This window comes from Poecilia reticulata, linkage group LG3, assembly GCF_000633615.1.
Source record: "Poecilia reticulata strain Guanapo linkage group LG3, Guppy_female_1.0+MT, whole genome shotgun sequence".
In the NCBI taxonomy this organism is placed as follows: domain Eukaryota; kingdom Metazoa; phylum Chordata; class Actinopteri; order Cyprinodontiformes; family Poeciliidae; genus Poecilia; species Poecilia reticulata.
The window spans coordinates 17,960,622-17,983,527 of NC_024333.1; the positions used below are offsets into that span (position 1 = coordinate 17,960,622).

A 22,906-nucleotide genomic window follows, 5' to 3' on the forward strand; every position below is an offset into this window, starting at 1 on the left:
GTCTAAACTATTTTTGTCTACTTTCGGGGAAAAAAACAACAAAGAGGAATGGCATAAAAAATTATTATTATTATTATTTTTTGATAAATGTGTCAAATAGTATTTTTAAGATTCTGAAAACGAACCAAAAACGAGTATTGTTTTGGAGCTGATGCGGTTCTCGGTGTTATCGGAGGAGGAGTATCAAGTTAGTTAGCAATCCGGAAACGACTTGATTTATAAAAGTCTCATAACTTATTTGAATTACGCAAACAGGCTCTTAATCAGGTTGCTCTTAATGCAACCTCGTGAAACAGTTCTTTTCACACGCCTCTAAATCAATACTTATTTTTACAAATTTAATACAAAATGCGCAGGAAAATTTTTTTTTTAAACTCCTTAAGAAGTTAAGGAGCAGGTGGCGCTGATCAAACGCGGCAATATTAATCACTGAACAGGAAGGAAGGGCAACATTTCTTAAAATAACAACAAAAAAAAAGCAGTTTTTTTCAAACTTGGAGCACATTTTAAGTAGATTGGCTGTTTTCTTCCCACCGTCTCAGATGAAACCCCCTGAATATTGGCCAATATTTGGATAATGAGGGGGAGGAAAACAACCTGACCCACTCAACATCACGTGGAGTGCGCATCACACTTCTCCTTCTCTCGGCTTTGCCTAAAGGGCGCAGGCTTTCAACCAGAAACAGGCTCGGACCCAAACACAGCGCACTCACGGAGCCACGGCTGGTTCTGGTGCCGCTGGAAGACAAAATGTGGCTTCGGGAGGAGCTTCTGAAAGCCATCTGGCATGCCTTCACGGCCCTGGACCTGGACCACCGCGGGAAAGTCTCCAAATCTCAGTTAAAGGCGAGTTTAAATTTCTGTTCACTTTAGGCTGACCACAAACACTTGGGTTAGCACTTTTGCATCCTGTATGGTTCTGCTTCTAAGTACTTCTGTGAAAAATAATGAGCAAAATTTCAGCTATTTCTGCAATTTATTGGTAAATCAATTTTATAACATGTCTGTTGACTGTTTATACTGGCTTTCCAAACAGTAACTATTCCGTGTGTACAGATATATCACCATTAATTTAGTCCTGATTTTGTTTCATAGTTTATTTTTTGTAATTTAACATCTCTTTATTGTAATAGTAAACACAATCTCTTTGGTTGTTTTCAGTTTACTCGTGATAACTTAAAGATTTAGAGGAATGTTTTGTGTGTCAATCTGCTATTACCAGAACTTGAACAGTAATTGTTTTTATGCCTCATTCGAGTTACTATTTTGGGCGATTTTATTTTATTTTATTTTTTTTATTTAATCTTCTCTTCTGTAAATGGTTTGGCAACTAAATATATCTAAATTTGTTTCGCATGTCATGGTTAAAAACAAAACTGGATACAAATAACAAAATGTGTCTACTGAGAGCTTTAAAAGCAAAAACTGCTTTATTCACATTGATAGCATCATGCGGACAATCTGCCCATCAAACAAACCATTGAAGCAAACTATTGCTCTAATTGGGATTTGGTAACCTTGGAAACCATTGGATTTTGGGGTCAAGCAATTAGTTTGAGAAAATTAGAGTTTTGTGACATGGTGCAAAACGAGCTTCACTGACTTCTCTCGTGGAAAAACTTGAGTGTTTATAGATAAGCGGTTTACTTTTGTGACACTTTGTCAGATACTGAAACTGATGACCTTTTGCAATAGTGCAGCTGAGAGCACCGAACCATCATCTAAAAGCTTAGAGATGCCACTGACAGGAACTGAAGGATCGCTCGGCCGGTGATGCGTGTATGTGGCAGACTGCAGTGTTATTACTGTTCCCTGTTGTAATGCTATTTTACTGGACTCTGAGGTTTGAATGAATGAATTCATTCGCATTCACAGTTGTGCTCTGGTGTGTTTGTTGTTGTGTAGGTGCTCTCCTACAACCTGTGCACAGTAATGAAGATCCCCCATAACCCTTTGACCTTTGAAGAGCATTTTAAAGAAGACGATAAGGGACCTCTGTCTAATGAGGGCTACATGCCTTACCTCAACAGGTACATTCTTGACAAGGTGAGGACCAAGAGTGGTAAAAAAACAAACAAACAAACTACTCTTTAATATCACCGTCACACTCTGAAACCATGTTTTTAGAATATTTGCCCAGTTTGCAAGAGACATATATAGACACATAAACATTTTTGCAAACTTAAATATGTCATAAGATATTCTTCATTCAACCAAGAATTATGTTTCTTGAGACGGGTGTCTCTCAAAATATTATAAGACAATGTAAAATGTGTCTGTTTACATTTCACTACAAAGTGGTGTGACAAAAATTAACTATGCAATTTTAAATAGACATTTTTTTTGTATTACGTTAATACCACATTTATTAACATTTCTGAGCTGCATTTTCCTGTTTCCACTGAAATGTTGAGGAATCGTCTTTGATGATGAGTATTTGAGGTTGGATGGCCTCCGTGCCATCGCCCTAATCTTTGTCTGTCAGATTCACAATAATTCAAGTGTGAGGTGAAGAAAATGTACATTTATTTTTATATTGTCGTAATGAACTGTGAAAGACTGTCTTTCTTTTGTTTTATTTTTATTTTTTTTACACAATTTCAGGCTTACACAGAATCTAAAGTAAACAAAGTATAAATGTGAACTTCTCTGAGACAAAGATCCAAATTGAAAATTTGTGACTTATTAAATAAGGTGTACAGGTAATTATGATTTTTTTTTTCCTGGTGCAATAATATTTGCACATTGGCTACTTTGACCTTGATTAAATTATATGCTTCACAAAGTTCACTTTAAACATAATCATTTACTTGCTCTGGTCAATTTTCTTTCATTTGTTAGAAATTAAATGTTTTGTTAAAAATGTTCAGACTGTTTGCCAGATGTCAATTTCATAACTATGGAGGCAATTCTTTGCACAATATTAGGTCATAATGTGGTGAATCATCAGACTTTATCAAATTATATGTCCAAAATAACCGTGCTACTGTTTAAAAACTTAATTTAGAAATATAGTTTCTTTAGTTTATCATGTGCCAAAAAAATCTTTCTGTGGAAAAAAATACAACTTGCTAATTAAACATGTAAAAAAAAAAAAACATGTTCAGGTTAGGTTTTTGAAAATGTAATAACGTAAAAGCAAATATGGGATTTTTTTAAAAACTTTAAATGCTTGAATTTCAGCCAAGTTTTGTAAAACAAGTAAATAAGCTATTTATCTTAAATAAGTTATCCGGTTGATTATTTGCCAAAAGCTAAAATGACAAAACTCCCGATTGAAAAACTAGTGAGTTAATTTTTTAAAAAATTAAACCAAAAATAAATTTAATAGAAAATAATTAACTAATTAAGACTTGTTGACACCATGGGGTTTTTTTATTTGTGGTAAATTAAAGAATAGTTTTCCTATAGCTTCTTTATATTGTTGCTTTTCCAATCATCGATTCAGCAGAATATAGTTTTACATTATTGAAAGATTTATAATACTTCTCCGCTGAAACGTCGACCAAACAAATGAATCTCATTATCACTTCCTTTGTGCCACATTAAAATGACTCATCATCTAAATGTGGAAATGGCTGCAAATTCTGAGTAAGAAGTTTTCTCTCATTTTCACACAAGAGTGGTCCCATAAGTATTCAAAAATAGCTGTGGCTTTGATAAGTGTTAGTTGACTCAGTCCAGTTAGTAAGCAGCTCAGGCTTCCTTTGTTGTGCTGCGAGGCGTTTTTTTTCTTCCCTTTTCTCCGCCAAAACTCTGACTTGAATAAAAATGAGCCCTGTAACAACATCACCTCACATCCTGCAGCCTTTAAGGTTTCCAGAGGAGACCGGCAGCGATCCTTTGGCTCTGCACCTGTAAACAAGCAGGTCGCCGGCGTCTCCCTTCGACTCCTCTCTGACTCCGCGTTCTCGTCCCGCAGGTGCAGGAGGATTTCGACGTGCTGGAGTTCTACCGGATGTGCTGGACTTTGTGCTACAAAAAGAATATTCACCCTCATCGTCTAATCATCTCAGATGCCGATGCGTTCAAAGTCTGGTGCATTTTTAACTTCCTGTCGGAAGACAAATACCCGCTGGTGATTGTTTTTGAGGAGGTGAGGAAGAGGCTTAAAGAGGAGTTTTTGTAAATCCATCTGATCCAAATATCTGGATTAGACCGTGCCTTTCTGTTTCAGTTTTTCTTTCCCTGATTAATTTCAGAAGCAATTTTTTTCCAATTATCTTTAACTGGAGTTAAAGATAATTAACTCCAGTTAAAAAATTCTGACTTTTGGATCATTCAGGTTTAGAAGGTGGATTAATCACGACATATGGGACGATTTTATGACTCAGACAACTTAGAAAATATTCACCTTTTGAATTTGATCACAAGCAGAAACTGAGCAATTTGTCTCCATTCCTTTTGTTGGATGTAGGAAAAATACCAAAGATAACCTGGTAAAGAGTATTGTAGCTCAAATAAATAGGATCTGAGCTGAAAACTTGGTGCATACAGTAGATGATCTGATGAAGCGTGAGCAGGATTATCTTTGCAGGATCATCTTCTATTTCTTGAATATGTGACTTTCAGAAAAGGATCTTTTGCAGTAGATATGTTTTTACTCTTAACTTTTGTGAAAAGCTGCACAAAAACTGCTGACATGGTCAAGTGCAAGCAGTTGTCAGGCTTTGAGAGATGTTCTGTGGAGGCATTGCTCCAGACTACTTTTAAACGTTATAATCTAATCAGGAGACACACACTGAAGAGATTGCGGCTGGCTTCGAGAATTCTCCTTGTGTTCTCTGAATCATCTTGTTTTCTTCTTTCTGGCCTGAAATTCGCTCATGAAATCTGTAGGAGTTAGTTTTGATTCATTTCAACCTCGGTTGATACGGAGTTCTGACCACGACGTAACAAACCGTGAAATTCCCGCCACTGTGCTGATATTCCAGGCTCATGTTTATACATTATAATCTATTACTATAATGACTTTTTGTCAGAGAGAATGTAACCTAGCGTATTTTAATTGTTGATACTTTTGAGAAGGTGGACGTCTTCCTAGTGTTTCTCCACAGGCGCATTCCTACACGTCACCAAAAAAGATTGGAAAGAAGATGTTGTCATTTCAGAGCTGTTCAAAAAATTAACCACTCGCTTACGTTGCTTTAAACCTTCAAGTAAGGCCGTTTTGTCCGCCCGTGTAGGTCGAGTATTTTCTGCGAAAGCTGACGGAGGCCATGGGGATCGGGTGGTGCGAGGAGAAGTTCACAGACTACAGAATGCAGCACAGCGCGAAGAGCTGCCTGACTGTATGGGAGCTGATCGAGCTGGTGGGAGTCATCTACTTCAGCAACGACGTGGACCGGCAGATCCTGTCCATGAGCATCAACGAGGTGTTTTCGGAGCTCATCCTGGACATTCTCAAGCAGGTCGGACAGGACGCCCAGCAGGTTGGGGGGGGGGGGTTAGAAGACGCGCAGGTCTGAGGAAAACCTCGGCTCAACTCGGTGTTGTGTTTCAAAGGGCTACATGATGAAAAAAGGCCACAAGAGGAAGAACTGGATGGAGCGCTGGTTCGTCCTTCGACCCACTTCGCTGACCTACTACGTCTGCGAAGACCTCACGGAGAAGAAGGGAGACATTGTTCTTGACCAAAGCTGCTGTGTGGAGGTAAAGTGGAGTTTTATTTTAATAATTGGTTTATTGTTTTATTTTAATTTCACTTTCATGTGATTTTTTAAATTTTTTGTCCTCTCCAGTCTCTGCTAGATAAAGACGGGAAGAAGTGCCTCTTTATTATTAAGTGCCTGGATAAAAGCTTTGAGATCAGCGCTTCGGACAAAAAGAAGAAGCAGGAATGGATTCAAGGTACCGACTAGACGACTTCCCCCCATCATCCTGTCATTTTTTTTAACCCTCACCCCCCTCCCCGTCCCTGAGCTCCCTCTCCACATGTTTTTTGGCAGCTATACAAACGTGCATCCAGCTGCTGAGGCTCAGCCTGCTGTCTCCGCACCGCGAGGCGCGGCTGAGGCGTCGGGAGCTGCGGCAGAAGCAGCAGCTGGACGAGCAGCACCTGACGGAGAAGATGAAGAACCTCCAGGCGGCTAATGAGGCCAAACAGAGACAACTGGAAGACATGAGGCTGGTCTGTGGTTGATACCCTCCAAATATTTTCAAAGATAAATCCCAATTGCAAGTCAAGCGGTCGTTCAGTCCGTCTGTGGACCTTGGCTGCGACTTAGACTGAGAAATAAAAATCTTACAAAACTAGAAATGGGGGGGGGGGGGGGGAAAGAGCATTAATTCAGTTGAAGTTAGGCGTTGATCACATCTGCTCTTCCCCCCCCTCCCCCCACATATTGTGGTTTATCTCAGAAAACACTCATGGTAAAAAGGGAAGTAAAACTTTTTATGCAAACTGCCTAATATATCATTTAGACACCTGTGTCTGTTTGAAACATGGTGTGCACGCTCAATACTTTTAAAGCCGAGGCAGATTATTCCTCATATTTCACTTCTCTTTTTCTTTGACCACTCAGCTGTTTTTTTTTTTGTTTTTTTTTAAATGTCAAACCGCGTTTCATATTTGCAAGAGCTAAAAGTGGATTTGTGCCGAGTTATATCGGAGCCCAGGATGCCGATTTAAAAAGGAGTCACTTTAAAACATCCTCTTTAATCAAACCTCAGAAACTATATAAACAGTTTTTTTTTTTGCTGGCTGTGGCTTCGGTTCAAGCAGAGCAGTGACGGCTCCTTCCTCTGTCGTGCTTTACAGAAAATGGAAGCGGCCAAAGCCAAAGCAGAGCTGGAGGAGCTCCGGAGGAAGAAAAAACAGTCAGACCTGCAGGATCGGTACAGATTAGACCTGGAGAGAGAAAAAATGGTAAAGGTTTTTCACTCACTGCTTTATAAGTATGGTATCACATCACTGGTGTAAACGCTTAAAGATACTTATTAATAAAAAAAAAAAATTTAATTGTGATGATCACTACAAAGGACATGTGTTTGAGTTATTATTTCCATGTTGGTGTGCCGACAGAAACATGAAGTTGACAAATACGTTTAAAAAAAATTTTTTTTGCATAAACAAGAGGAACTTGTCCAATACTGAGAATAGCTGCTTAAATGACCTAAATAAACCCTGACCAGTGTTTTAATAGGAGCTCTGTGGTGAGCTTAGCCTGCCTGTTATTTGCCACCATGGTGACTGACCGCTGGGAACAAAAAGCCACAATTAGAAAATCTCAAATTCTTGCAATATTAAGCCAGATGTTGTTATTTCTGCTCCAGCTCTGACCTGCATGGATACTTTGATGCACACAGGCATGCGATGCTACGCCCTGGTACTCTGGTACTGGGCCACCAGAGTACCTAGTACTAACAAGCCACACATTAAGTTGTGTAAACCTTTGAATAGGTATATAGAAAGGAGCTAAAATGTTTCACTTTCATGTTGAGTAATGTCTTTATTTTACAGGTCAATGTGTTGTTGTTGAAACTGAGCATAGATGGCCAAGTAGTGGTTAATCACAGTTATGTTTTAACAAGAAATGCAATTAATTATCCACCGATGGGCAGGTTGGCTTGGATGACGTTTCAAAAAATCAGTAAAATAATCAAATAAGTCATGATGTTTTCATAGCATTGTATCTGTGACAACCTGAATTGTCTCCTAATCTCACAGTTTTGGGATTAAAACCAAAACTCCACATGAGATTAAACTTTAATGAGCAAACCTTGGTTTCAGAGCTAATCATGTGGGAAAAGTTTGGGAAAATCCAGGGGATTTTTGTTTCCTGGTTGAGGAGAAATTTGGCTTCTTTGCTTATTCACCGTCTTGACATTAATCTGATTTTTCCTACGTAGGGAAAACAGAAAAGTAAGCTCCTACACATGCATCTTCTATATTGCTTTTTTTTTAAAAATAATCTGACTCTTTTGGTGTTATAAATGAGAGTTTTAAGTTTTCAATTCCTTTAAAAACAATGAAAAAAAATTAACTCAAATTCATGCATGTCGCATCATTTCAGAAGTTGCAACTTTTCTTTTTTTTTTTTTTTGCTCTTAAGTTCATTAAGTCATATTTGGGGGAAACATTGCATAAAAAGCTCTCATCCTAACATTCTAGTGTGTCAATTTTAGCTGACTCACTAAAATCGTGCCAACTATTTCAGGTGCGGCAGGAGATGGAGGAGCAGATGGCTCAGAAGTCCAGCGAGCTGGACCAGTACCTCCAGCGGGTCAGAGAGCTCGAAGACATGTACCACCGGCTGCAGGAAGCCCTAGAGGACGAGAGGCAGGCCAAGCAGGATGAGGAGGCCATGAGGAAGCTGCAGGCCAGGTCTCAGAAACAAACCTAGCATGACCAAGTCCAGTTCAAGCCGTTAATAGTTAACTTTTTAAGTCTACCAGAGAGCTAATGATTACCTCTTTGTTGTGGTTATAGTGAGTGAGTGTTTATGCAGTTTTGTGTCGAGTTAAGCAAACTGTAGCTGTGATACAAACAATACAGGGAAAAACATATTTAAAAAAAAATGTAGCACAAGTATCCAACTTAACTTCATTAACAGGCTGAGCAACCTCAGAGACTTTGGGGCTTCGTAAAAGTTTAACTGCCGGCATTAATAACCGGTGTGCAAATGAAATCATTTTCAAGTTGGTTCACATTTATTTTATGGTGCCAATGCACAAGAAAATGCCAACACCCTCCTTCTGATCAAGCATGTGGCGACAGTGCAAAGGAAAAACTCACTTTTAACAAGAAGAAACTCTCAATCTCCACCTTGTTGGCCATCAGTAACTCTTTTTCCTTATGTTTTAGAAATCTGTCCTGTTCGTACAACAATGTCGTGGTGCTTCCCTGTTCTTCTAAAACTCACAGGATTATTTAAAGACATATTAGGAGTGTTTGCTGTCTGCTTTTTCACAGGTTACTGGAGGAAGAGGCGGCAAAGAGGACAGAGCTGGAGCAGATCTACCTGAAGCAGCAGAGGACGCTGACTCAGACGGAGGCGGAGAAGGAGGAGCTGATGGCCGAGCAGCTGGCCAAGGAGAGAGAGCTGCAGGCGGCGTCTCAGCAGCTGGACAGACTGGAGAAGGAACGGCAGGGGGCGCTGGAGCAGTATCAGGTTCATAACCATATTCATAGATCAGACAGAGGCGGGGTGAAGCAAATATTTATGTTTTTAGCATTACAAATGAAATGTTTCCCCTTTGGTAGTAGAAGAAGGTAATTAAAATAATTAAATTCCCTACTAAATGACATTTAAAACAACAAATTAAAATGTAAAAAAGACAAAACAAAACCTATGCAACATGAATTGAATCTGTTCAACTTGCTGAAATTAAAACGTTAGTGTGTGGAGTTTGCTGACATCTAGTGGCAAAGTTGTACACTACAGCAATTTGTACCATCTGTCTCTCTCGCGACATCCGTTGGATATGACAGAGTTTTACACAGTTTTTATATGTTCAATCAAGCATCCTGACATTGGGATTTTCTCCAGTCAGACTAAACACAGAAACATCTGATATGTTTTCTGAAAATGTTTGTTATAAGGGGAGCGAAAAGCGATTAAATTTGTCCATTCATGGCCACTGTAGAAAGCTCCCAAAAGAAATTTTTATTTATTTTAAGGGAACAAATGACAACTTAGCCAAAGTTGAATTTAATTAATAATTTCTGACAGTATGTCATCCTAAAATCCTTATCAGTACAGGAGAAAATATATTTTTTAAACGATATATCTCTGCTTTTTCTCCTCTTCTAAAGGAAGTATCACGAAAACTGGAGCGAGCGGCCAACAAGACAAAGACTTGGAAAGATAAAGTGGCCAAACACGAGGGGCTGGTTCGTCTCATCCAGCCAGGTAGGATAAATTCATTCAACCTTTAGCCGTAACCGTCTCCCGTGAATTAACACTGACGTGGCATTGTGTAGGTCAGAGGTCAGGAAACAGTGCTTCTCTCTGTGGTTTTAGGCACAGCTTACATCTGTTTTTGCTTTTTGGTTTAGGTCATAAAGGAGCTCAGAGAATCACCAACTGGGGCCCGGCCTCGTTCACCGACATTGAGCTGGAGCTGAGGAAGAAGTCCTGGCAGGAGAAGAAGAACCAGGGAGCTCCGGCTGAGTGAAGGACGGTCCGAATAAATCGGTGACCTCTTGACACATCATCAGTTAGTTGAAGCTCAGAAAATAATTTCTCAAGATTCTAGAGACGATTCATCCAGTTGTATAAAACGGCCGCCTTCTCTACTTTTAATGCAAGAAATTAAGATTCCCATTCATCTCTATTCAACTCAAAAATATTTAATTCCATCTGTTTTAGTGTTTGAGTCTTCAATCTAAACTAGTTTTAACATAAATAACATGAACTGATATATATTTTGTAATAAACACCATTCCGTTTTGTATGCCGGTGGGAGTACATTTCTGTCTGATCTCTGCTTTAAATAACCATTTTTATAACAAAAGCCGACTTAAATGTAACCACATTTTTTCAGTTTTATATTAAAGCCTTTGTAACTTCTGCTTTATCCACTAGGTGGCAGCACGATAACGGGACATTTTGATTTGTATTACCTGCGCAGGAGCAGAAATCTGCTGCTGCTCTTATAAAGGCTCAAGGGAATATGTGAAACACAAACAAGTATAAAATCATTGCTTTAATAGTATTTTAGTATACTTATTGAGTCGCTTTTGTCTTGTTTTTTCCCCCTGTTGTTCTGAAATGCATCACATGCCCTGCAAAAGTATTCACACCCCGTTAGGATTTGTCAGGTTATTCAGTGAGATTTTATGTGACAGACCAACAAAAGATGCATAAATGTGAAGTGGAAAGAAATGTGGTTTGTCTTTTCATGCAGTCTCCTTTACTATGGTATTCCTCAATAACAGAAAGTGGAAAGAATTCCCTTCAGAAGTTAAGATAATTACTCCATTTAAAGTGTCACGGTTTAAAATTGTTTTTGTTTTAGACATTAGTGAACAAACAATCATGAAGACTGAGACACACAGCAGACAGGTCAGGGGAAAAGTTGTGGAAACACCTAAAGCATGTCTAGGTTAGAAAACAACATCCCGACTCCAAACATCTCACAGAGTGTTGCTTAATCCAAAAGTGGAAGGAGTGTGACACAACAGCAAAGACACTGTCATCCACTTGAAATGTCAGTCTGGGCAAAGGAAATGTTCATCAAAGAAGCAGCCAAGAATGCTATGACAACTGGGTTTTATGAAAATGTGGCAATAAGAAAGCATTCAAAGTATTTTTTTTTTTTGTTAAAGTTTGCAACAAGCTGCACTGTCATCACTAAGAATATGGAGGAAGATGTTCTAATTGGGTATCCAAAATGTGTTTGTTTTGCCCTACATAGAAAATGCTGTGTGACTGAAACCTCCCAGACATTACGCTGAACATATTATCCATGTGGTGGTACATAAAGGTGGCAGTATTATGCTGAGGGGATGCTGTTCATCAGCGGTAACAGGGAAGCTGGACAGAAGATGGATTGAGCTCATTACAAAGCAATCTTTGAAAGAAAACCTGCTAGATGCTTCAGAGGACCTAAAACGGGGCCAGTGGTTCACCTTCCAGCAAAACTCTACATGACCTGAACTGCAATGGAATAGCTTAGATCAAAGCATGTCCAGGTTCTAGAATGGCCCAGTCAAAGCCAAAAACCCTGAATATTGTTTTTCACAGATGATTGCCTTCTGATTTGACTGAGGCTGCAGCTATCGTGCAGGAAGATTGGAAAAAATCTTAATATCTAGTCATACAAAGCTGGTAGAAACATACCACAAAATACTTGCAGCCCTAACTGCACTGATTCTATAAAGTCTTGACTCATATTTAAAAATATTAAAGTTTAAGGTTTCTAACTTGATGAAAAGTAAAATAAATAAAATGATTTATTATCCCTGCAAAATATGTTTGGAGTGTATGCAAAGTACACAGTGATCCATGAGCACATTAGATTCAACTAAATGTAAGTTTCAGCAAATTAAACTTGACATTTTCAAGTGTTTTTAAACATATTCTAATACCTATGCTCCGGTCTAGTTCAAAATCATCCAGAAAATTTGGCATCTCTCTCAGTTTTGTCCTCCTAGAGGACTAAAAGATGTCCTTCTTCTGAGCTGCATACTAAAAGCTACTGCTAAAGACGGCCGAAGTATCTCAGAGTTGTAGGTGGGGAAATGCATGTTGAATTCGATTCTGGAACAAGATGCATCAACATCTGAAAGCTCTGAGCACCTTCTGTCATCGTCTCGGTTCAGATTTCTAAAAGGCGCCGATGTAGACTATGGCCTAATCCCATGAGACAAACCGATACAGGAGCTGACACAACCTGCTGAAGGAGAGGCTGCATTACCTCACTTTAAACCACTTCCACTCACTCAGGTGGATCAAAACCTTCAGAGGGGAACCCGATAACACCCGATGTTAAAACTGATATCAGCGAGACAAAGCGTCACGGCAGTTTGGTAGATTCTGTATAATCTGGCTTATTGTTCCAGTAATCGCACGGCGAGATTAATTTCCCCTAATGCACGCGACGTGCAGCAGTAAGATGCTGGTGTCAAAACAAATCACTTTGAGGTAACAAAGGGCCTCTTGTTTGCCTCACGCACGTCTCAAGTTTTGTCCTCCGCGCCGTCGTGGTTTGGTTACAGGAGCATTGTACCTGGGTGAAGCTGTCACAGCTGGGGCACTGGGTTTGACTCGTGTCTGCCAGGCTGCACAATGAGCTTCTTCAGTCAGTGCAGCGCCAACGTCAGCCTGTTGTTCTTGTTTCTGCTTCAACTTCTTCTTCGAAAGACGGCTTAGAAATGAAAGAGAGTTCACGTCGAGTTCAGAACCGACGGAGCAGGAGACGAGATAAGAACCTGCATTCACACCACTGACCTGACACCATGCACGCATCTATACACCGGCAGCGCACAGATAAGATCAGATACAGAGACAGATTGCCCAAGTGTCTGAGCTCATGCTGCTGAGATTCACCATGATGGAAAGATTTTATGGTTCTCCTTGTTTGCTTGATTTACAGAGCGACAACAAGAACAAAAAAAAATGCCTGTTTTTGTTGAAATTGTTTTTATTGCAGTGTTTTTCAAGAACTATCCTGCTGTGTGTTGTTTTTTTTCTAAACAGATTTACTGTTCACATATCTTCTTGAGGAGGTATTTATATCTCAGAATCTGAGAAATGGCAACCTTTTTTTTTGTTGTTTGTTTTATTTAAAAAACTATTCTCAGAATCGGGAGTCTCTGATCTCCGTAGCTAAATTGCACAAGCCTTCCACATTCCAGGTTTAAGAATATCTCTAACTGTCTCATCCTTACCCCATGTGTACGAAAAGTAGCCCTAATGCCCATGACCAATTCATCTGGTTTCCATCCAAAACATCCTGGTCCAAACTGGAAAAATTTTTATGGGATAGTGTGAAGAAATGTCTTGCAGATGGCTCCTCACAGTGCTGGACTTTTGGAGGAAAAAAAGAAAAAATGTCAAGCTGCTTTGGAAATCTTCATTTTTTAACCCCCTTTAGTGCAAATTGAATGGTTAATTGAACTTTTCTTGTGCACGGATGAGCGGCTCATCGGCCGAAGCGTGCATTGAGTAGACCCCCATGTGCTGGCAAGCTGACATCATTCCGATTTCTGCAATGGGAGTAAAATGACGTCCGATTAGCTTTTAGGGTCAGAGCAGGTGCCCCGCAGAGGCAAATCCCCCAGCAGCTTTCAATCCTATTGCCCATATTGCTGACGCCCAAAGGAAATGAGAACACATCAAGCATTCACTGCAGCCACAGGGTTACAAGGATAATAGGACTAAGAGGACCAAAGAAATAAATCAATATTACGTGTCAGCGGGGTATTTTTGGGGGTCCGCGGAAAGGCCAGTCAGCTTATTTTTCAAGTTGTTTTATCCAACTGCACAGCTGTGACTGCGCTGAAAGAGTGTTGGATCCAAAACAAGCAGATACGTGCAGGCCTGAATTTATAGACTGCTTTTGATTTGTCTTCTTTTATTTGAGAGCGGCACGCTTCCAGCCAACTCAGGCAAATCACTGAACCTTGAGGAAAAAATAAAAATAAAAAATGCGGCCAAGTTACACAAGATTACCATTACAGATATGCATGCTAAAACACTGCTGACCTTTGGGATGATGGAGGCTTTCACCAGTAATTTGTCATCAGAGGAGAAATCAGTTGCAGGAGCTGTAATGTACCTAAACTCACGTCATTGGTTATGTAACCAAGAAATTTCTTTCATCTTGTCCTACTTTCATACAGCTAATCTAAATCAGTGTGGTTTGATCCAGTCAGGCTAGTGCAGCTATGGAGAATCAATAATTGGATGAAATGACTCTTGGGAAACCACCAATTCCAACTCGAAGAGAAAATAATTCCAATCATGCCATTCCACGCAATCCTGCAGGACAACATCCGCTGCATCCCTCAGTTTGTGGGCCTGATCTCCGTGCCTAAAGGAAGCATCTAAAAAATGGAGGGAGCTGCCAAAAGGTCTGCCCAGATGTTAGGCTGATGAAGCTTTGCACCTGCTGCCGCTACATGGCAGCTGTTCGATTGTACTGTGGGACAAAACACCCACCACATCCCTCCAGAAAAAAAACAAAAAAAACACCCGATCTCCCTCTGACCTCAGCTTCCTCCTCCGAGTGAAACCTTGAAGGAGAGCTGCTCTGATCCGCCAACCAGGCGCCAAACGCCATGAGCTCAGGCCCTTAACCACATCCACCTCTGGCAAGGGGAGGCACCTGTATTCATAACAGAAATAACAACTTGGTGTTTGGTTACCTTTCATTAAGAGAACATCTTTATTAAATTTGAATTGTTTCTAAGAGGTCAGAGAAAAAACTTGGCAACTAGAAATAGTGGAAGTTTTCCTCGTGTATCATATGACTCACTGAAGTCACATCAGACGCTCTGGGAGGAAACAATTTCTACATGTAGGACTGTAGGTACAGCTCTTATTTAGCAGATAATTACTATTTTATAAAGCAGAGAAACCAAAAATCATATGAAGTTACAGTGAGCTACAGTGATGGTGGACCACTGACAGAGGAGGGCTGAGTAGAATGTGACTGATATTACTGGTTTAACCCAACATGCTTATAGTGTGGCCCTTTAAAACGAAGCTTACTGAAATTAAAAAAAAGGCCTGAATTATTAGCCTTCTCTCTAAAATAAGCATTTAGCAAATTTTCTTATTTATTAGCCATGTTTAGCACACTGAATGGAGGAAGTCAATGTAACACAACATGCTAGTTATACCCCGTATGTCCCTCGCAGCATTTAGGGTAACATTAGCATTTCGGCTAATTTTAGCTTATACACTAGTTTTAACATACTGAGTGGAGTAAGTTCATCTTAGTCAATATGCTTGTGATTCTCCACATGCTATTCATATTTTAGCTAAACTTAGCATTGATGCTCATTTTTAGCATCAAAACGCTGGGTTCCCCCGTTTAATTTCTTCAGAAATGTTCTAGTTGTTTTTGTATCTCACTTCCAATTACCATGAGTTAAATGAGCTATACACAAACTTATTTTCTTACCGACCACCTTTCACAATATTGGCAGTGAGCATTGAGACATGGAAACCCCCCAAAATTCCAGCGTGGACGATACGCCGTCAGCGTAACTGAAGAAATTTAGAAATTGCTTCAGAAATGTTACAAAATGGAATAAAACAAAACCAAAAGTTTAAAATTCTGTAGGCAAGTGTAGAAACCCATCACAAGTCTTCTAGGCTCAGGAGGCCCAAACAAGACCCAAATTCTACCGTTAATCTTAGTTTTTTTTTTTTTTTTAACAAAAGGGCAACATGGCTGCCCGCCAAGGACGACCAAAAAAACAAAATACTTTCATTTGCATCCCAAACAACACTTCTATCTCTTGCTTGGCTATCCAGTCAATAATGAAGGGAAAGCCTTATGCGCTGTGGAAAGTGAGCAGAGAAAACATGGCTGTTCGCTAATAACACTGAAGCCGACATCAGATTCACATCTTCTATAAGACCCTTCATTACCTGCTTTGACCGACTGTTGGAGCATCTTGATTCGCAGTTAAAGGGAAGAAGCACTCTAAATACTGAAAAAGGCTCAAGTATGTTCGATTTATTTGCAAAAACTTACGTGTCACAAAACATGGTACAAAGAAGAAGAAAGAAAAAAACCCACCTCTGACATCTTTGAATTGCTTCATGTGCTTGTTCTTGTAAAGACATAGGGCAGATGATCAGAAAACTGCACAAAAGATTGATTAAAAAGCCCTTAGGAGAGACAGAGCCTGCCTGGAGAATGTCAGCAATAACATAGGGTCATTCACAACATTTCACCACAAGTAGGGAACATTCAGGGGAGTTTCATCAGTAAAGACACAAAAAGAACAAACACGTCAGAATTAAATTTAGAAAAGTAAATCCTGCTCAGAGAAGACAGGACATAAAATAAAATGTGATAAAAGTATTTACAGAAAAATAAATGACACTTGCACTGTAAGACATTGAATAAAAAATAATTTACATTGCATGAGACGTCAAAGTTAAGTGAGAAGTTAAAACATTCAACAGAATAGCAAAACATCATGTACTTAAATATATATATAAAAAAACACCTTTTGATACCCCTGTGCAAATTCTTTTCATTTTAATCCATCACGATCACATGTACACTGTAAATAATGCCTGAAGCCTGGCTGTTTGCATCTGTTAGAAAGTCAACATTTAATAAAGAGTGCATTGCTTTAGAGCTAAGTGCAAACAAATTGCTTTTTTTTTTAAAGTTGTGCATTAAAATCTTGAGTTTTTGGCGGTTTATACTTTAAGCAGCGATAACCTTTTTCCTTGTAGTAAAATATTTGATAGAAAATCTTTTACGAGCTACTTTCTATATGCCTCTAAATTTAAAATTGAACCCACAGTTTTAATGGCCAGTGATATAGCTATGATATATTTAAAAAAAATTTTTAACATTTCCTTGGTAGCACAGTCTCTAAAAACGTCAGCTTATGTTTGCTTTGCTCCCCGATCAGAGGGAGCGGAGAGCTGAGGCCGATGCGCTCCACCTGCAGGGTGATGGCGGCCGGGCGGCTGCAGGGGGAGAAGCAGGAAGTTGATCCTCCACCGTCAGGCACTTTATTCGCTGTGGTCCCCTTAAACTAAAGACACTTGGCTGCCGAAGCGAGCTGCTCTCAGCCACACGACTCCTCCCCTGACGAGGGCGATATGTCATTTAAAGCTCGGCGTTCAGGCGTCGGATACGCAGCTCTGGATCTTGTCCATCCACACCTGAGCGCTGGGCGCGTCGGAAGCACAGAAGTTGTAGACTCTCTTGTTGGTTTTCAGCTAAAGTTCAAAATGTATAAAATTAACACATTTATCCATGGAAAAACACTTCCACGTCCCGATTCTTCTTTATCACATAGATCCAAAACAAGATAAACACAAGCAGATGATGAAGTTACATGATTACTAAGCGATCCAAATGTTCTCTATGAAGTGAAGTTCTGTGAAGTAGAGAGTCTGCCTAAGAGGCATGTTCCCTTTCTGATCACATTAGTGCAGCAGTGAGAGTAAAAAGCCTCTTTTCAGTCTAGATGAGTCAAACCTAAAATGTGAAGTATTCGCTTGTGTTCCCTCAGCTGACGTCCTGCCGAGCAGAATGATTCAACGCTCTTTTCTGCTGTTTTTAATGAACAGAAAAGCCAAAGATTTAAATATTTTAGGATGAGACAAATTGACAATGTGAAGTCATATCTCCCAACCAAAGACCGTAAGAAAAGGGTTCGATAATTCGTCTCTTAATCACCTACAAACCATCCAAAATGCAGCAGCCGGCTCTGGCTTCCTCTTTGTTTTAGGATGGACTTTAAGATTTTATTTCTTATGTTTAAAAATTTAAAAGGCTTAGCCTCATCATATGATATCTCTGTGATTTTCTGAACATATAATCCAGTAGGAGCGCTTAGTTCAACCAACCAGCTCCTTAGATGTTCCTAGATCCAAGATAAAATTCAGAAGTAAATAAATTGACGTTGGCATTTAGGCTCAGCGATGCTTGAGTTCAAGGAACTGTTTACGATCCGACACATTACTGTCAGATTTAAGCCCGTCGCAATAAGCACCTAATGAATTAACCAATTAGTTGCGTGATCAATTTATTTTGCACATTTAAAATATTTTCCACTTCCATTGTGGAGTGTTCTGTGCAAAATTAAGGTTTACTAGTAGTTCAGAAGGCACATTTGCATTTTTATGCCATTATCAATAAACTACTTGAAAATGGTCTCAAAAACAACAATATCATCATTTGACAATTTTTCATTGTCCAGTTGATCCTTTTAGAAGCTACCATCCGGCATGGTGGTGGTTGCATCATGCTGTGGGCTGTTTCATTACAAGTGGTATTTGTGCATTGCATAAGAAGGAAGAAAACTACATCAAAATTCTTCCACTTCATCACAAATCAACGAGATTAAAACTAGACTGTGTCCAAACGTTAAATCAAAACGTTTCGAGTCGTTTCCAAACATCGACGTGTACTCACGTCAAAGAACGCCTTCTCGTTGATGTGTTTGGGGGCTCCTATGGTGGGCGCGGCCGGCGTCACATATTCCACGTCGCCCAGATCGATGTGGCCCCGGCAGTTCGTGTCCTCGCCGGTGTCGTAGTATCTAAGCTGTGGAGGCATCAGAATTAACCTGCTGCTCCGTGTTCAGTCGGAGCGTCAGCGCAACGAGGAAGCCGCCCCGCTCACCTGGTGTTTGGTGACGTCCAACACAAACCAGCGAGGTTTCCAGGCTTTCAGCAGAGCGCCGCGTTTGTAAAGGATCCCCTCATAAGACCTGGAGAAGGACGAGAGCTGTACCATCAGTCTTTAATTCCTGGGACAACAAACCCTGAGTAAACAACTTTCTGTTTTTCACTTTTCCATTGTTTCATTTGCACAATGGGGAAAAATCGGAGTCATTTTGAGCCCCATTAATAGAAATAAGGAACAGCATTTCAGCAGTGATGATGTTAGGTTTCTGAATCACTTCATCTCTGTAAAGTCATCTGTCAGAACGTCATTTGGAATTTGAAAAATGAGGAGCAGATGCAAAAACCATCAGCAAAAAAAAACGGACATAAAGTGGATTTTAATGACTGTTTGTTCAGTCCAGAAGAAAATATCCCAACATCTGAGCCAAGAGACTGTACTTTAACCTCTCTGTAATTGTAAAAATCACACACCCAGATTTTAAGCGAAAGTACAGACAATTCTCACAAAAATGACACGGAGCATACCGAAGGGCTGAATCATCTTCCAAATCTGGACTGGCCCCTCGGCCAGTGAATCAGATGTGTTCCTTCTCGTTAGTCTCGGAGCTCAGGAAGTTCACGACCCACCTGTTCTCCTCATTCTTGGGGGTGAACTGGTTGTAAAGCGTCGCAGCGCGGCGGTTGATCCCGTTGGCCGTGGCCGTGCTGTGGTCGTCGCCCGGGCCGCTGTCTGGCAGGTGCAGCATTGAGCGGCGCTGGAAGGCCTGCAGGCTGGACGTGGGAATGAGGCCTGAGAGGGACAGCGACTGCTTTCGGAGCTGCAGAGAAACGCACGCGTACGTACAAGTTTTAGAAAACGTTACATCGTTTCGTAGTTTTGCCTAATAAGACGAGTCGTCTCTTCCTAAAAAGACGCACGTTTCCTTCCTGATTGAGATCTTCCAGGATGCTCAGACGGACTCTCTCCAGAGTAGTCTGCCATTTCTCAGGGCCCTGGTTCAGCTCTCCCTCCAGCCTCTCGATGTCCTGCAGAACCAAACAAATTGCCAAAGCGTCAGGAAAGCAGCCTAAAAGCTGAAACCTGAGCCTTCGGGTACAGACGCTTACAGTGAGAAGTTTGGTGATGGCGTCCGGCTGAGCACTGCTCACGCTGCTGTAACACGGCCACACGATCCTCCTCTTGCTGTTTGCGTTGGCGTCTGCCTCCTCCGTGCTCTCTGACCTCACCGCCATCATCCTCCAGTCGTAGCATGGTCCAGTCGACAGAGTTTCCTCTGTGAAGAAGTCCCATTTAGTCAGGCTGGGGATGCTGACAAACGGCTTCAGGATCACCTGCACAACAAGAGCCGTGTGTGTTACTCTATAGAGTCCAACCTGATACTGTCTGCTTAAGCTCAGCAGGGAGTCATCTGCATACGGGTGTTAAATCACACTCCAAGGTTCTTTTATGTACCCATTTTACTTTTTCCCCAGAAAAAATGTATCTAACAATCTGTGAAGAAAAATCAGAAGGATTTCCTCAGTTGGATTATTAAGGAGAGCTGGAACAAGCTCAGATTATAGCACACATGAAGCCTTACAGCATCGATACATTTGAAAATGACCAAAATCCATTAATCCGTGACTCAAAGTGGACATTAAATAAGGACGTCCCACTACATTCCTGTTTGGACAATCCAAACCAAACCTTTACTTTTGGGGGGGTCTGTAAACCAAGTAGACTTTTATTTCTATCATCCTTCTAATCAGAATCACCAACCTCCCAATTATGAAAAACGTAATACTTTCTATCACTTCAAGCTCAGTTCTGTTTAATAAAGGGTAAATATTTCTCCAGAAATAATTTCAAGACTTAAAAGCTGTGATATTTAGACACTAATGCAGTGGATAAATACTAAGAGATCAACAGGGGAAATTACGTCAAGAGTCAAACACAAAAATAATATGTGGTCTAATCCCCAGTATCTGATTAAAATGCTGATTTAAAGCACTCTTAGCCGATTGGTGTCAGTAAATCACGGCCAGCTGCAACACAGCAGCTGTTTGTGTTGCTGAGGTCCATTAAAAATCAGGCTTTGAACTGAAGTTACCAAAAGTTCGTCAAAGAAGATAAAGAGAAAGCTGACAAGAAGACCGGCGTAAAAAGGGATTAGACAGAAAAATCTAGAATACCGAGGAAAGACATGTTTCATCCTCAAAAGTACGACACACTTAATCAGTTTTGTTTAAAGTTACGGTTTCTTTTTAAGTTTGATGAAACTAGCAGGTCTGAGATTACAGTCCCATCAGGAGGAGTTACCTGTGGGTAAACATAAAATAATCCTTAACAGCTGCAAAGATGAGTATGTGATAAATGAATCGCCACACAGGCTGGCTTTTGTCAGACATCGACATATTTCTAATCATTTCGATGTAGTCACATGGTTTACACCGGTAAATATGAAAATAACGAGCAGCTGGGTTTACCGAGAAGTCCTGAGCCACATTTAAAACTTTGCTAAATTTAGTTTTGAATTGCGCGAAAAAACAGGAAAATAACGAAGCATTTTACAATGTGGCAATGACTTTTATTCGCTGCTTAATTGCACTTCGAACAGCTCCAATTTGATTGTTTGCTGAGCAGCAACTGACTTAACTTAATGCTGTCAATTAAATTAGACACACGTGGTTCATTTCACTAAACTGGAACAGCGACTGTTGCTGAAGCTGAAATGTTTCCCATTTAATTTTACCATCGCTGGTTTCTGCAGCGACGGGAAGCAGAAAGACTCACTTCGGTCTCCGAGGGGCTGTACAGGTAGTTGAAGAAGATGGGACTCCTCCGGTGCATCCTGTTGATGCAGTCCCAGATGCAGATCCCTCTGCGGCCCTGTTTATCCACTTTGTCCTCAAACAGCAACCCTGTTTAAAGCAGAAGCAGGTGGAGCAGATGAATTCACGAACCCGTGAATCTGCAGGAGATCGTTTCAGCTGACGCAAAATAACAAACAGGTCGCCATAAAAGTTGGAGGAAAGCAATCAGTATGCTGGTTTGTAGAAATGAGAATGCCCTTTGAAGTGGGAGTTATTACGACCACGTAAATAAACAAAAGAACCAGCAGTGATACCACAAAAACACACAAAAACAACTTATTAAAGTTTATAGAAGGGACTGATAAAAAGTTGATAGTGCATTGAAATTCAGTGCATCTAATCAACCTTTTCTGTTAATCAAAATATTTCTACAACTTGAATTTTTTCAAATTACAAACTCAAACTTTGGTGCATTTTACAGGCTTTCATACATTACCCTCGTGTTGAAATGAAGGAATGTGCTTCATTCCAAAACTATGTAATATGTTTATAGATCTGTTTGTTGGAAATTATGAGGAATCGAAATGGTTTATTTTCATTTTCCATCCCACAGAAAAGTGATCCAACCTCATTTTGTTGCTAAATTTTATGTTTATCTTTATACGAAGCCATAAAAATAGGAATAAAATTGTGATTCTTTAAAAATGACCACACATTTCCGAGAGTAGATTTTTATTTACAACTTTATGAGCTGACCTTTTCAAAAAGCCCTGTGACATTTGCAGCGCTAAAGTTTTATTCGGCTGGCCTCAGAGCGGAAATGGCTCTTTAGGCTGTAAAATGTTGCAGCCCTGTGGTTTAAGGCCGATGTGCTGTTTTAGATTTCTGCTCCACTTAGCACTTTGCATGTCAACTAAAACAATATACAGTGGTCTCATCCTACCAAGGCACATCCTCCCAAAGGAAAATAATGACAGGTGCTATCGTTTTAAGACTTAATTCAGCTTTTCCACAACTTTCTCTCCAACCTTTCTCCTGTGCCTCCCTTGTTTATTCACTAATGTTCTCTTAGGATTATCACTGATAACATATTTCTGTATCCTTCCACTGTGTATTGATGAACTGATTTGTGTTGATCTATCACATAAAACCCCAATAAAATACATTAAAGTTTCAGGGTTTAACTTGGGGAAAAAAAGGGAAAATGTTAATTGGGTGTGAATACTTTTGCAAAGCTGTGACGGTAACGTTGACACCTGTGGCTGTCCAAGACTGTTTTCATGTTTTCAACTCACTCAGATTGTTTCTGGGTGACAAAGTTCAGTATAACA

General features: G+C 40.1%; 2 protein-coding genes across 8 annotated transcripts in view; one reads left to right on the forward strand and one right to left on the reverse strand.

Moving 5' to 3' along the window:
- The first annotated feature begins 520 nt into the window (after nucleotides 1-520).
- On the forward strand, nucleotides 521-10,412 carry swap70a (switching B cell complex subunit SWAP70a). Its single transcript, XM_008405267.2, has 12 exons — nucleotides 521-846; nucleotides 1,906-2,046; nucleotides 3,923-4,096; nucleotides 5,187-5,411; nucleotides 5,506-5,652; nucleotides 5,742-5,850; nucleotides 5,949-6,130; nucleotides 6,761-6,868; nucleotides 8,160-8,326; nucleotides 8,915-9,113; nucleotides 9,758-9,854; nucleotides 10,001-10,412. The coding sequence occupies exons 1-12, from the start codon at nucleotides 751-753 to the stop codon at nucleotides 10,117-10,119; spliced, it is 1,764 nt and encodes a 587-aa protein (XP_008403489.1). The 5' UTR covers nucleotides 521-750; the 3' UTR covers nucleotides 10,120-10,412.
- A 5,705-nt stretch (nucleotides 10,413-16,117) lies between these two features.
- The window catches only part of sbf2 (SET binding factor 2), a 118,151-nt gene continuing 111,362 nt past the window's right edge, over nucleotides 16,118-22,906 (reverse strand). For all 7 annotated transcript variants that reach the window (XM_008405274.2, XM_017304015.1, XM_008405276.2 and 4 more), the window contains 7 exons: nucleotides 21,556-21,683; nucleotides 19,890-20,114; nucleotides 19,701-19,808; nucleotides 19,410-19,600; nucleotides 18,778-18,865; nucleotides 18,568-18,699; nucleotides 16,118-17,366 (listed from right to left, as the gene is read on the reverse strand). In XM_008405274.2, the coding sequence (XP_008403496.1) occupies nucleotides 17,268-17,366; nucleotides 18,568-18,699; nucleotides 18,778-18,865; nucleotides 19,410-19,600; nucleotides 19,701-19,808; nucleotides 19,890-20,114; nucleotides 21,556-21,683 (971 nt within the window). In that variant the 3' untranslated portion in view covers nucleotides 16,118-17,267. The remainder of the gene's footprint in view (nucleotides 17,367-18,567; nucleotides 18,700-18,777; nucleotides 18,866-19,409; nucleotides 19,601-19,700; nucleotides 19,809-19,889; nucleotides 20,115-21,555; nucleotides 21,684-22,906) is intronic.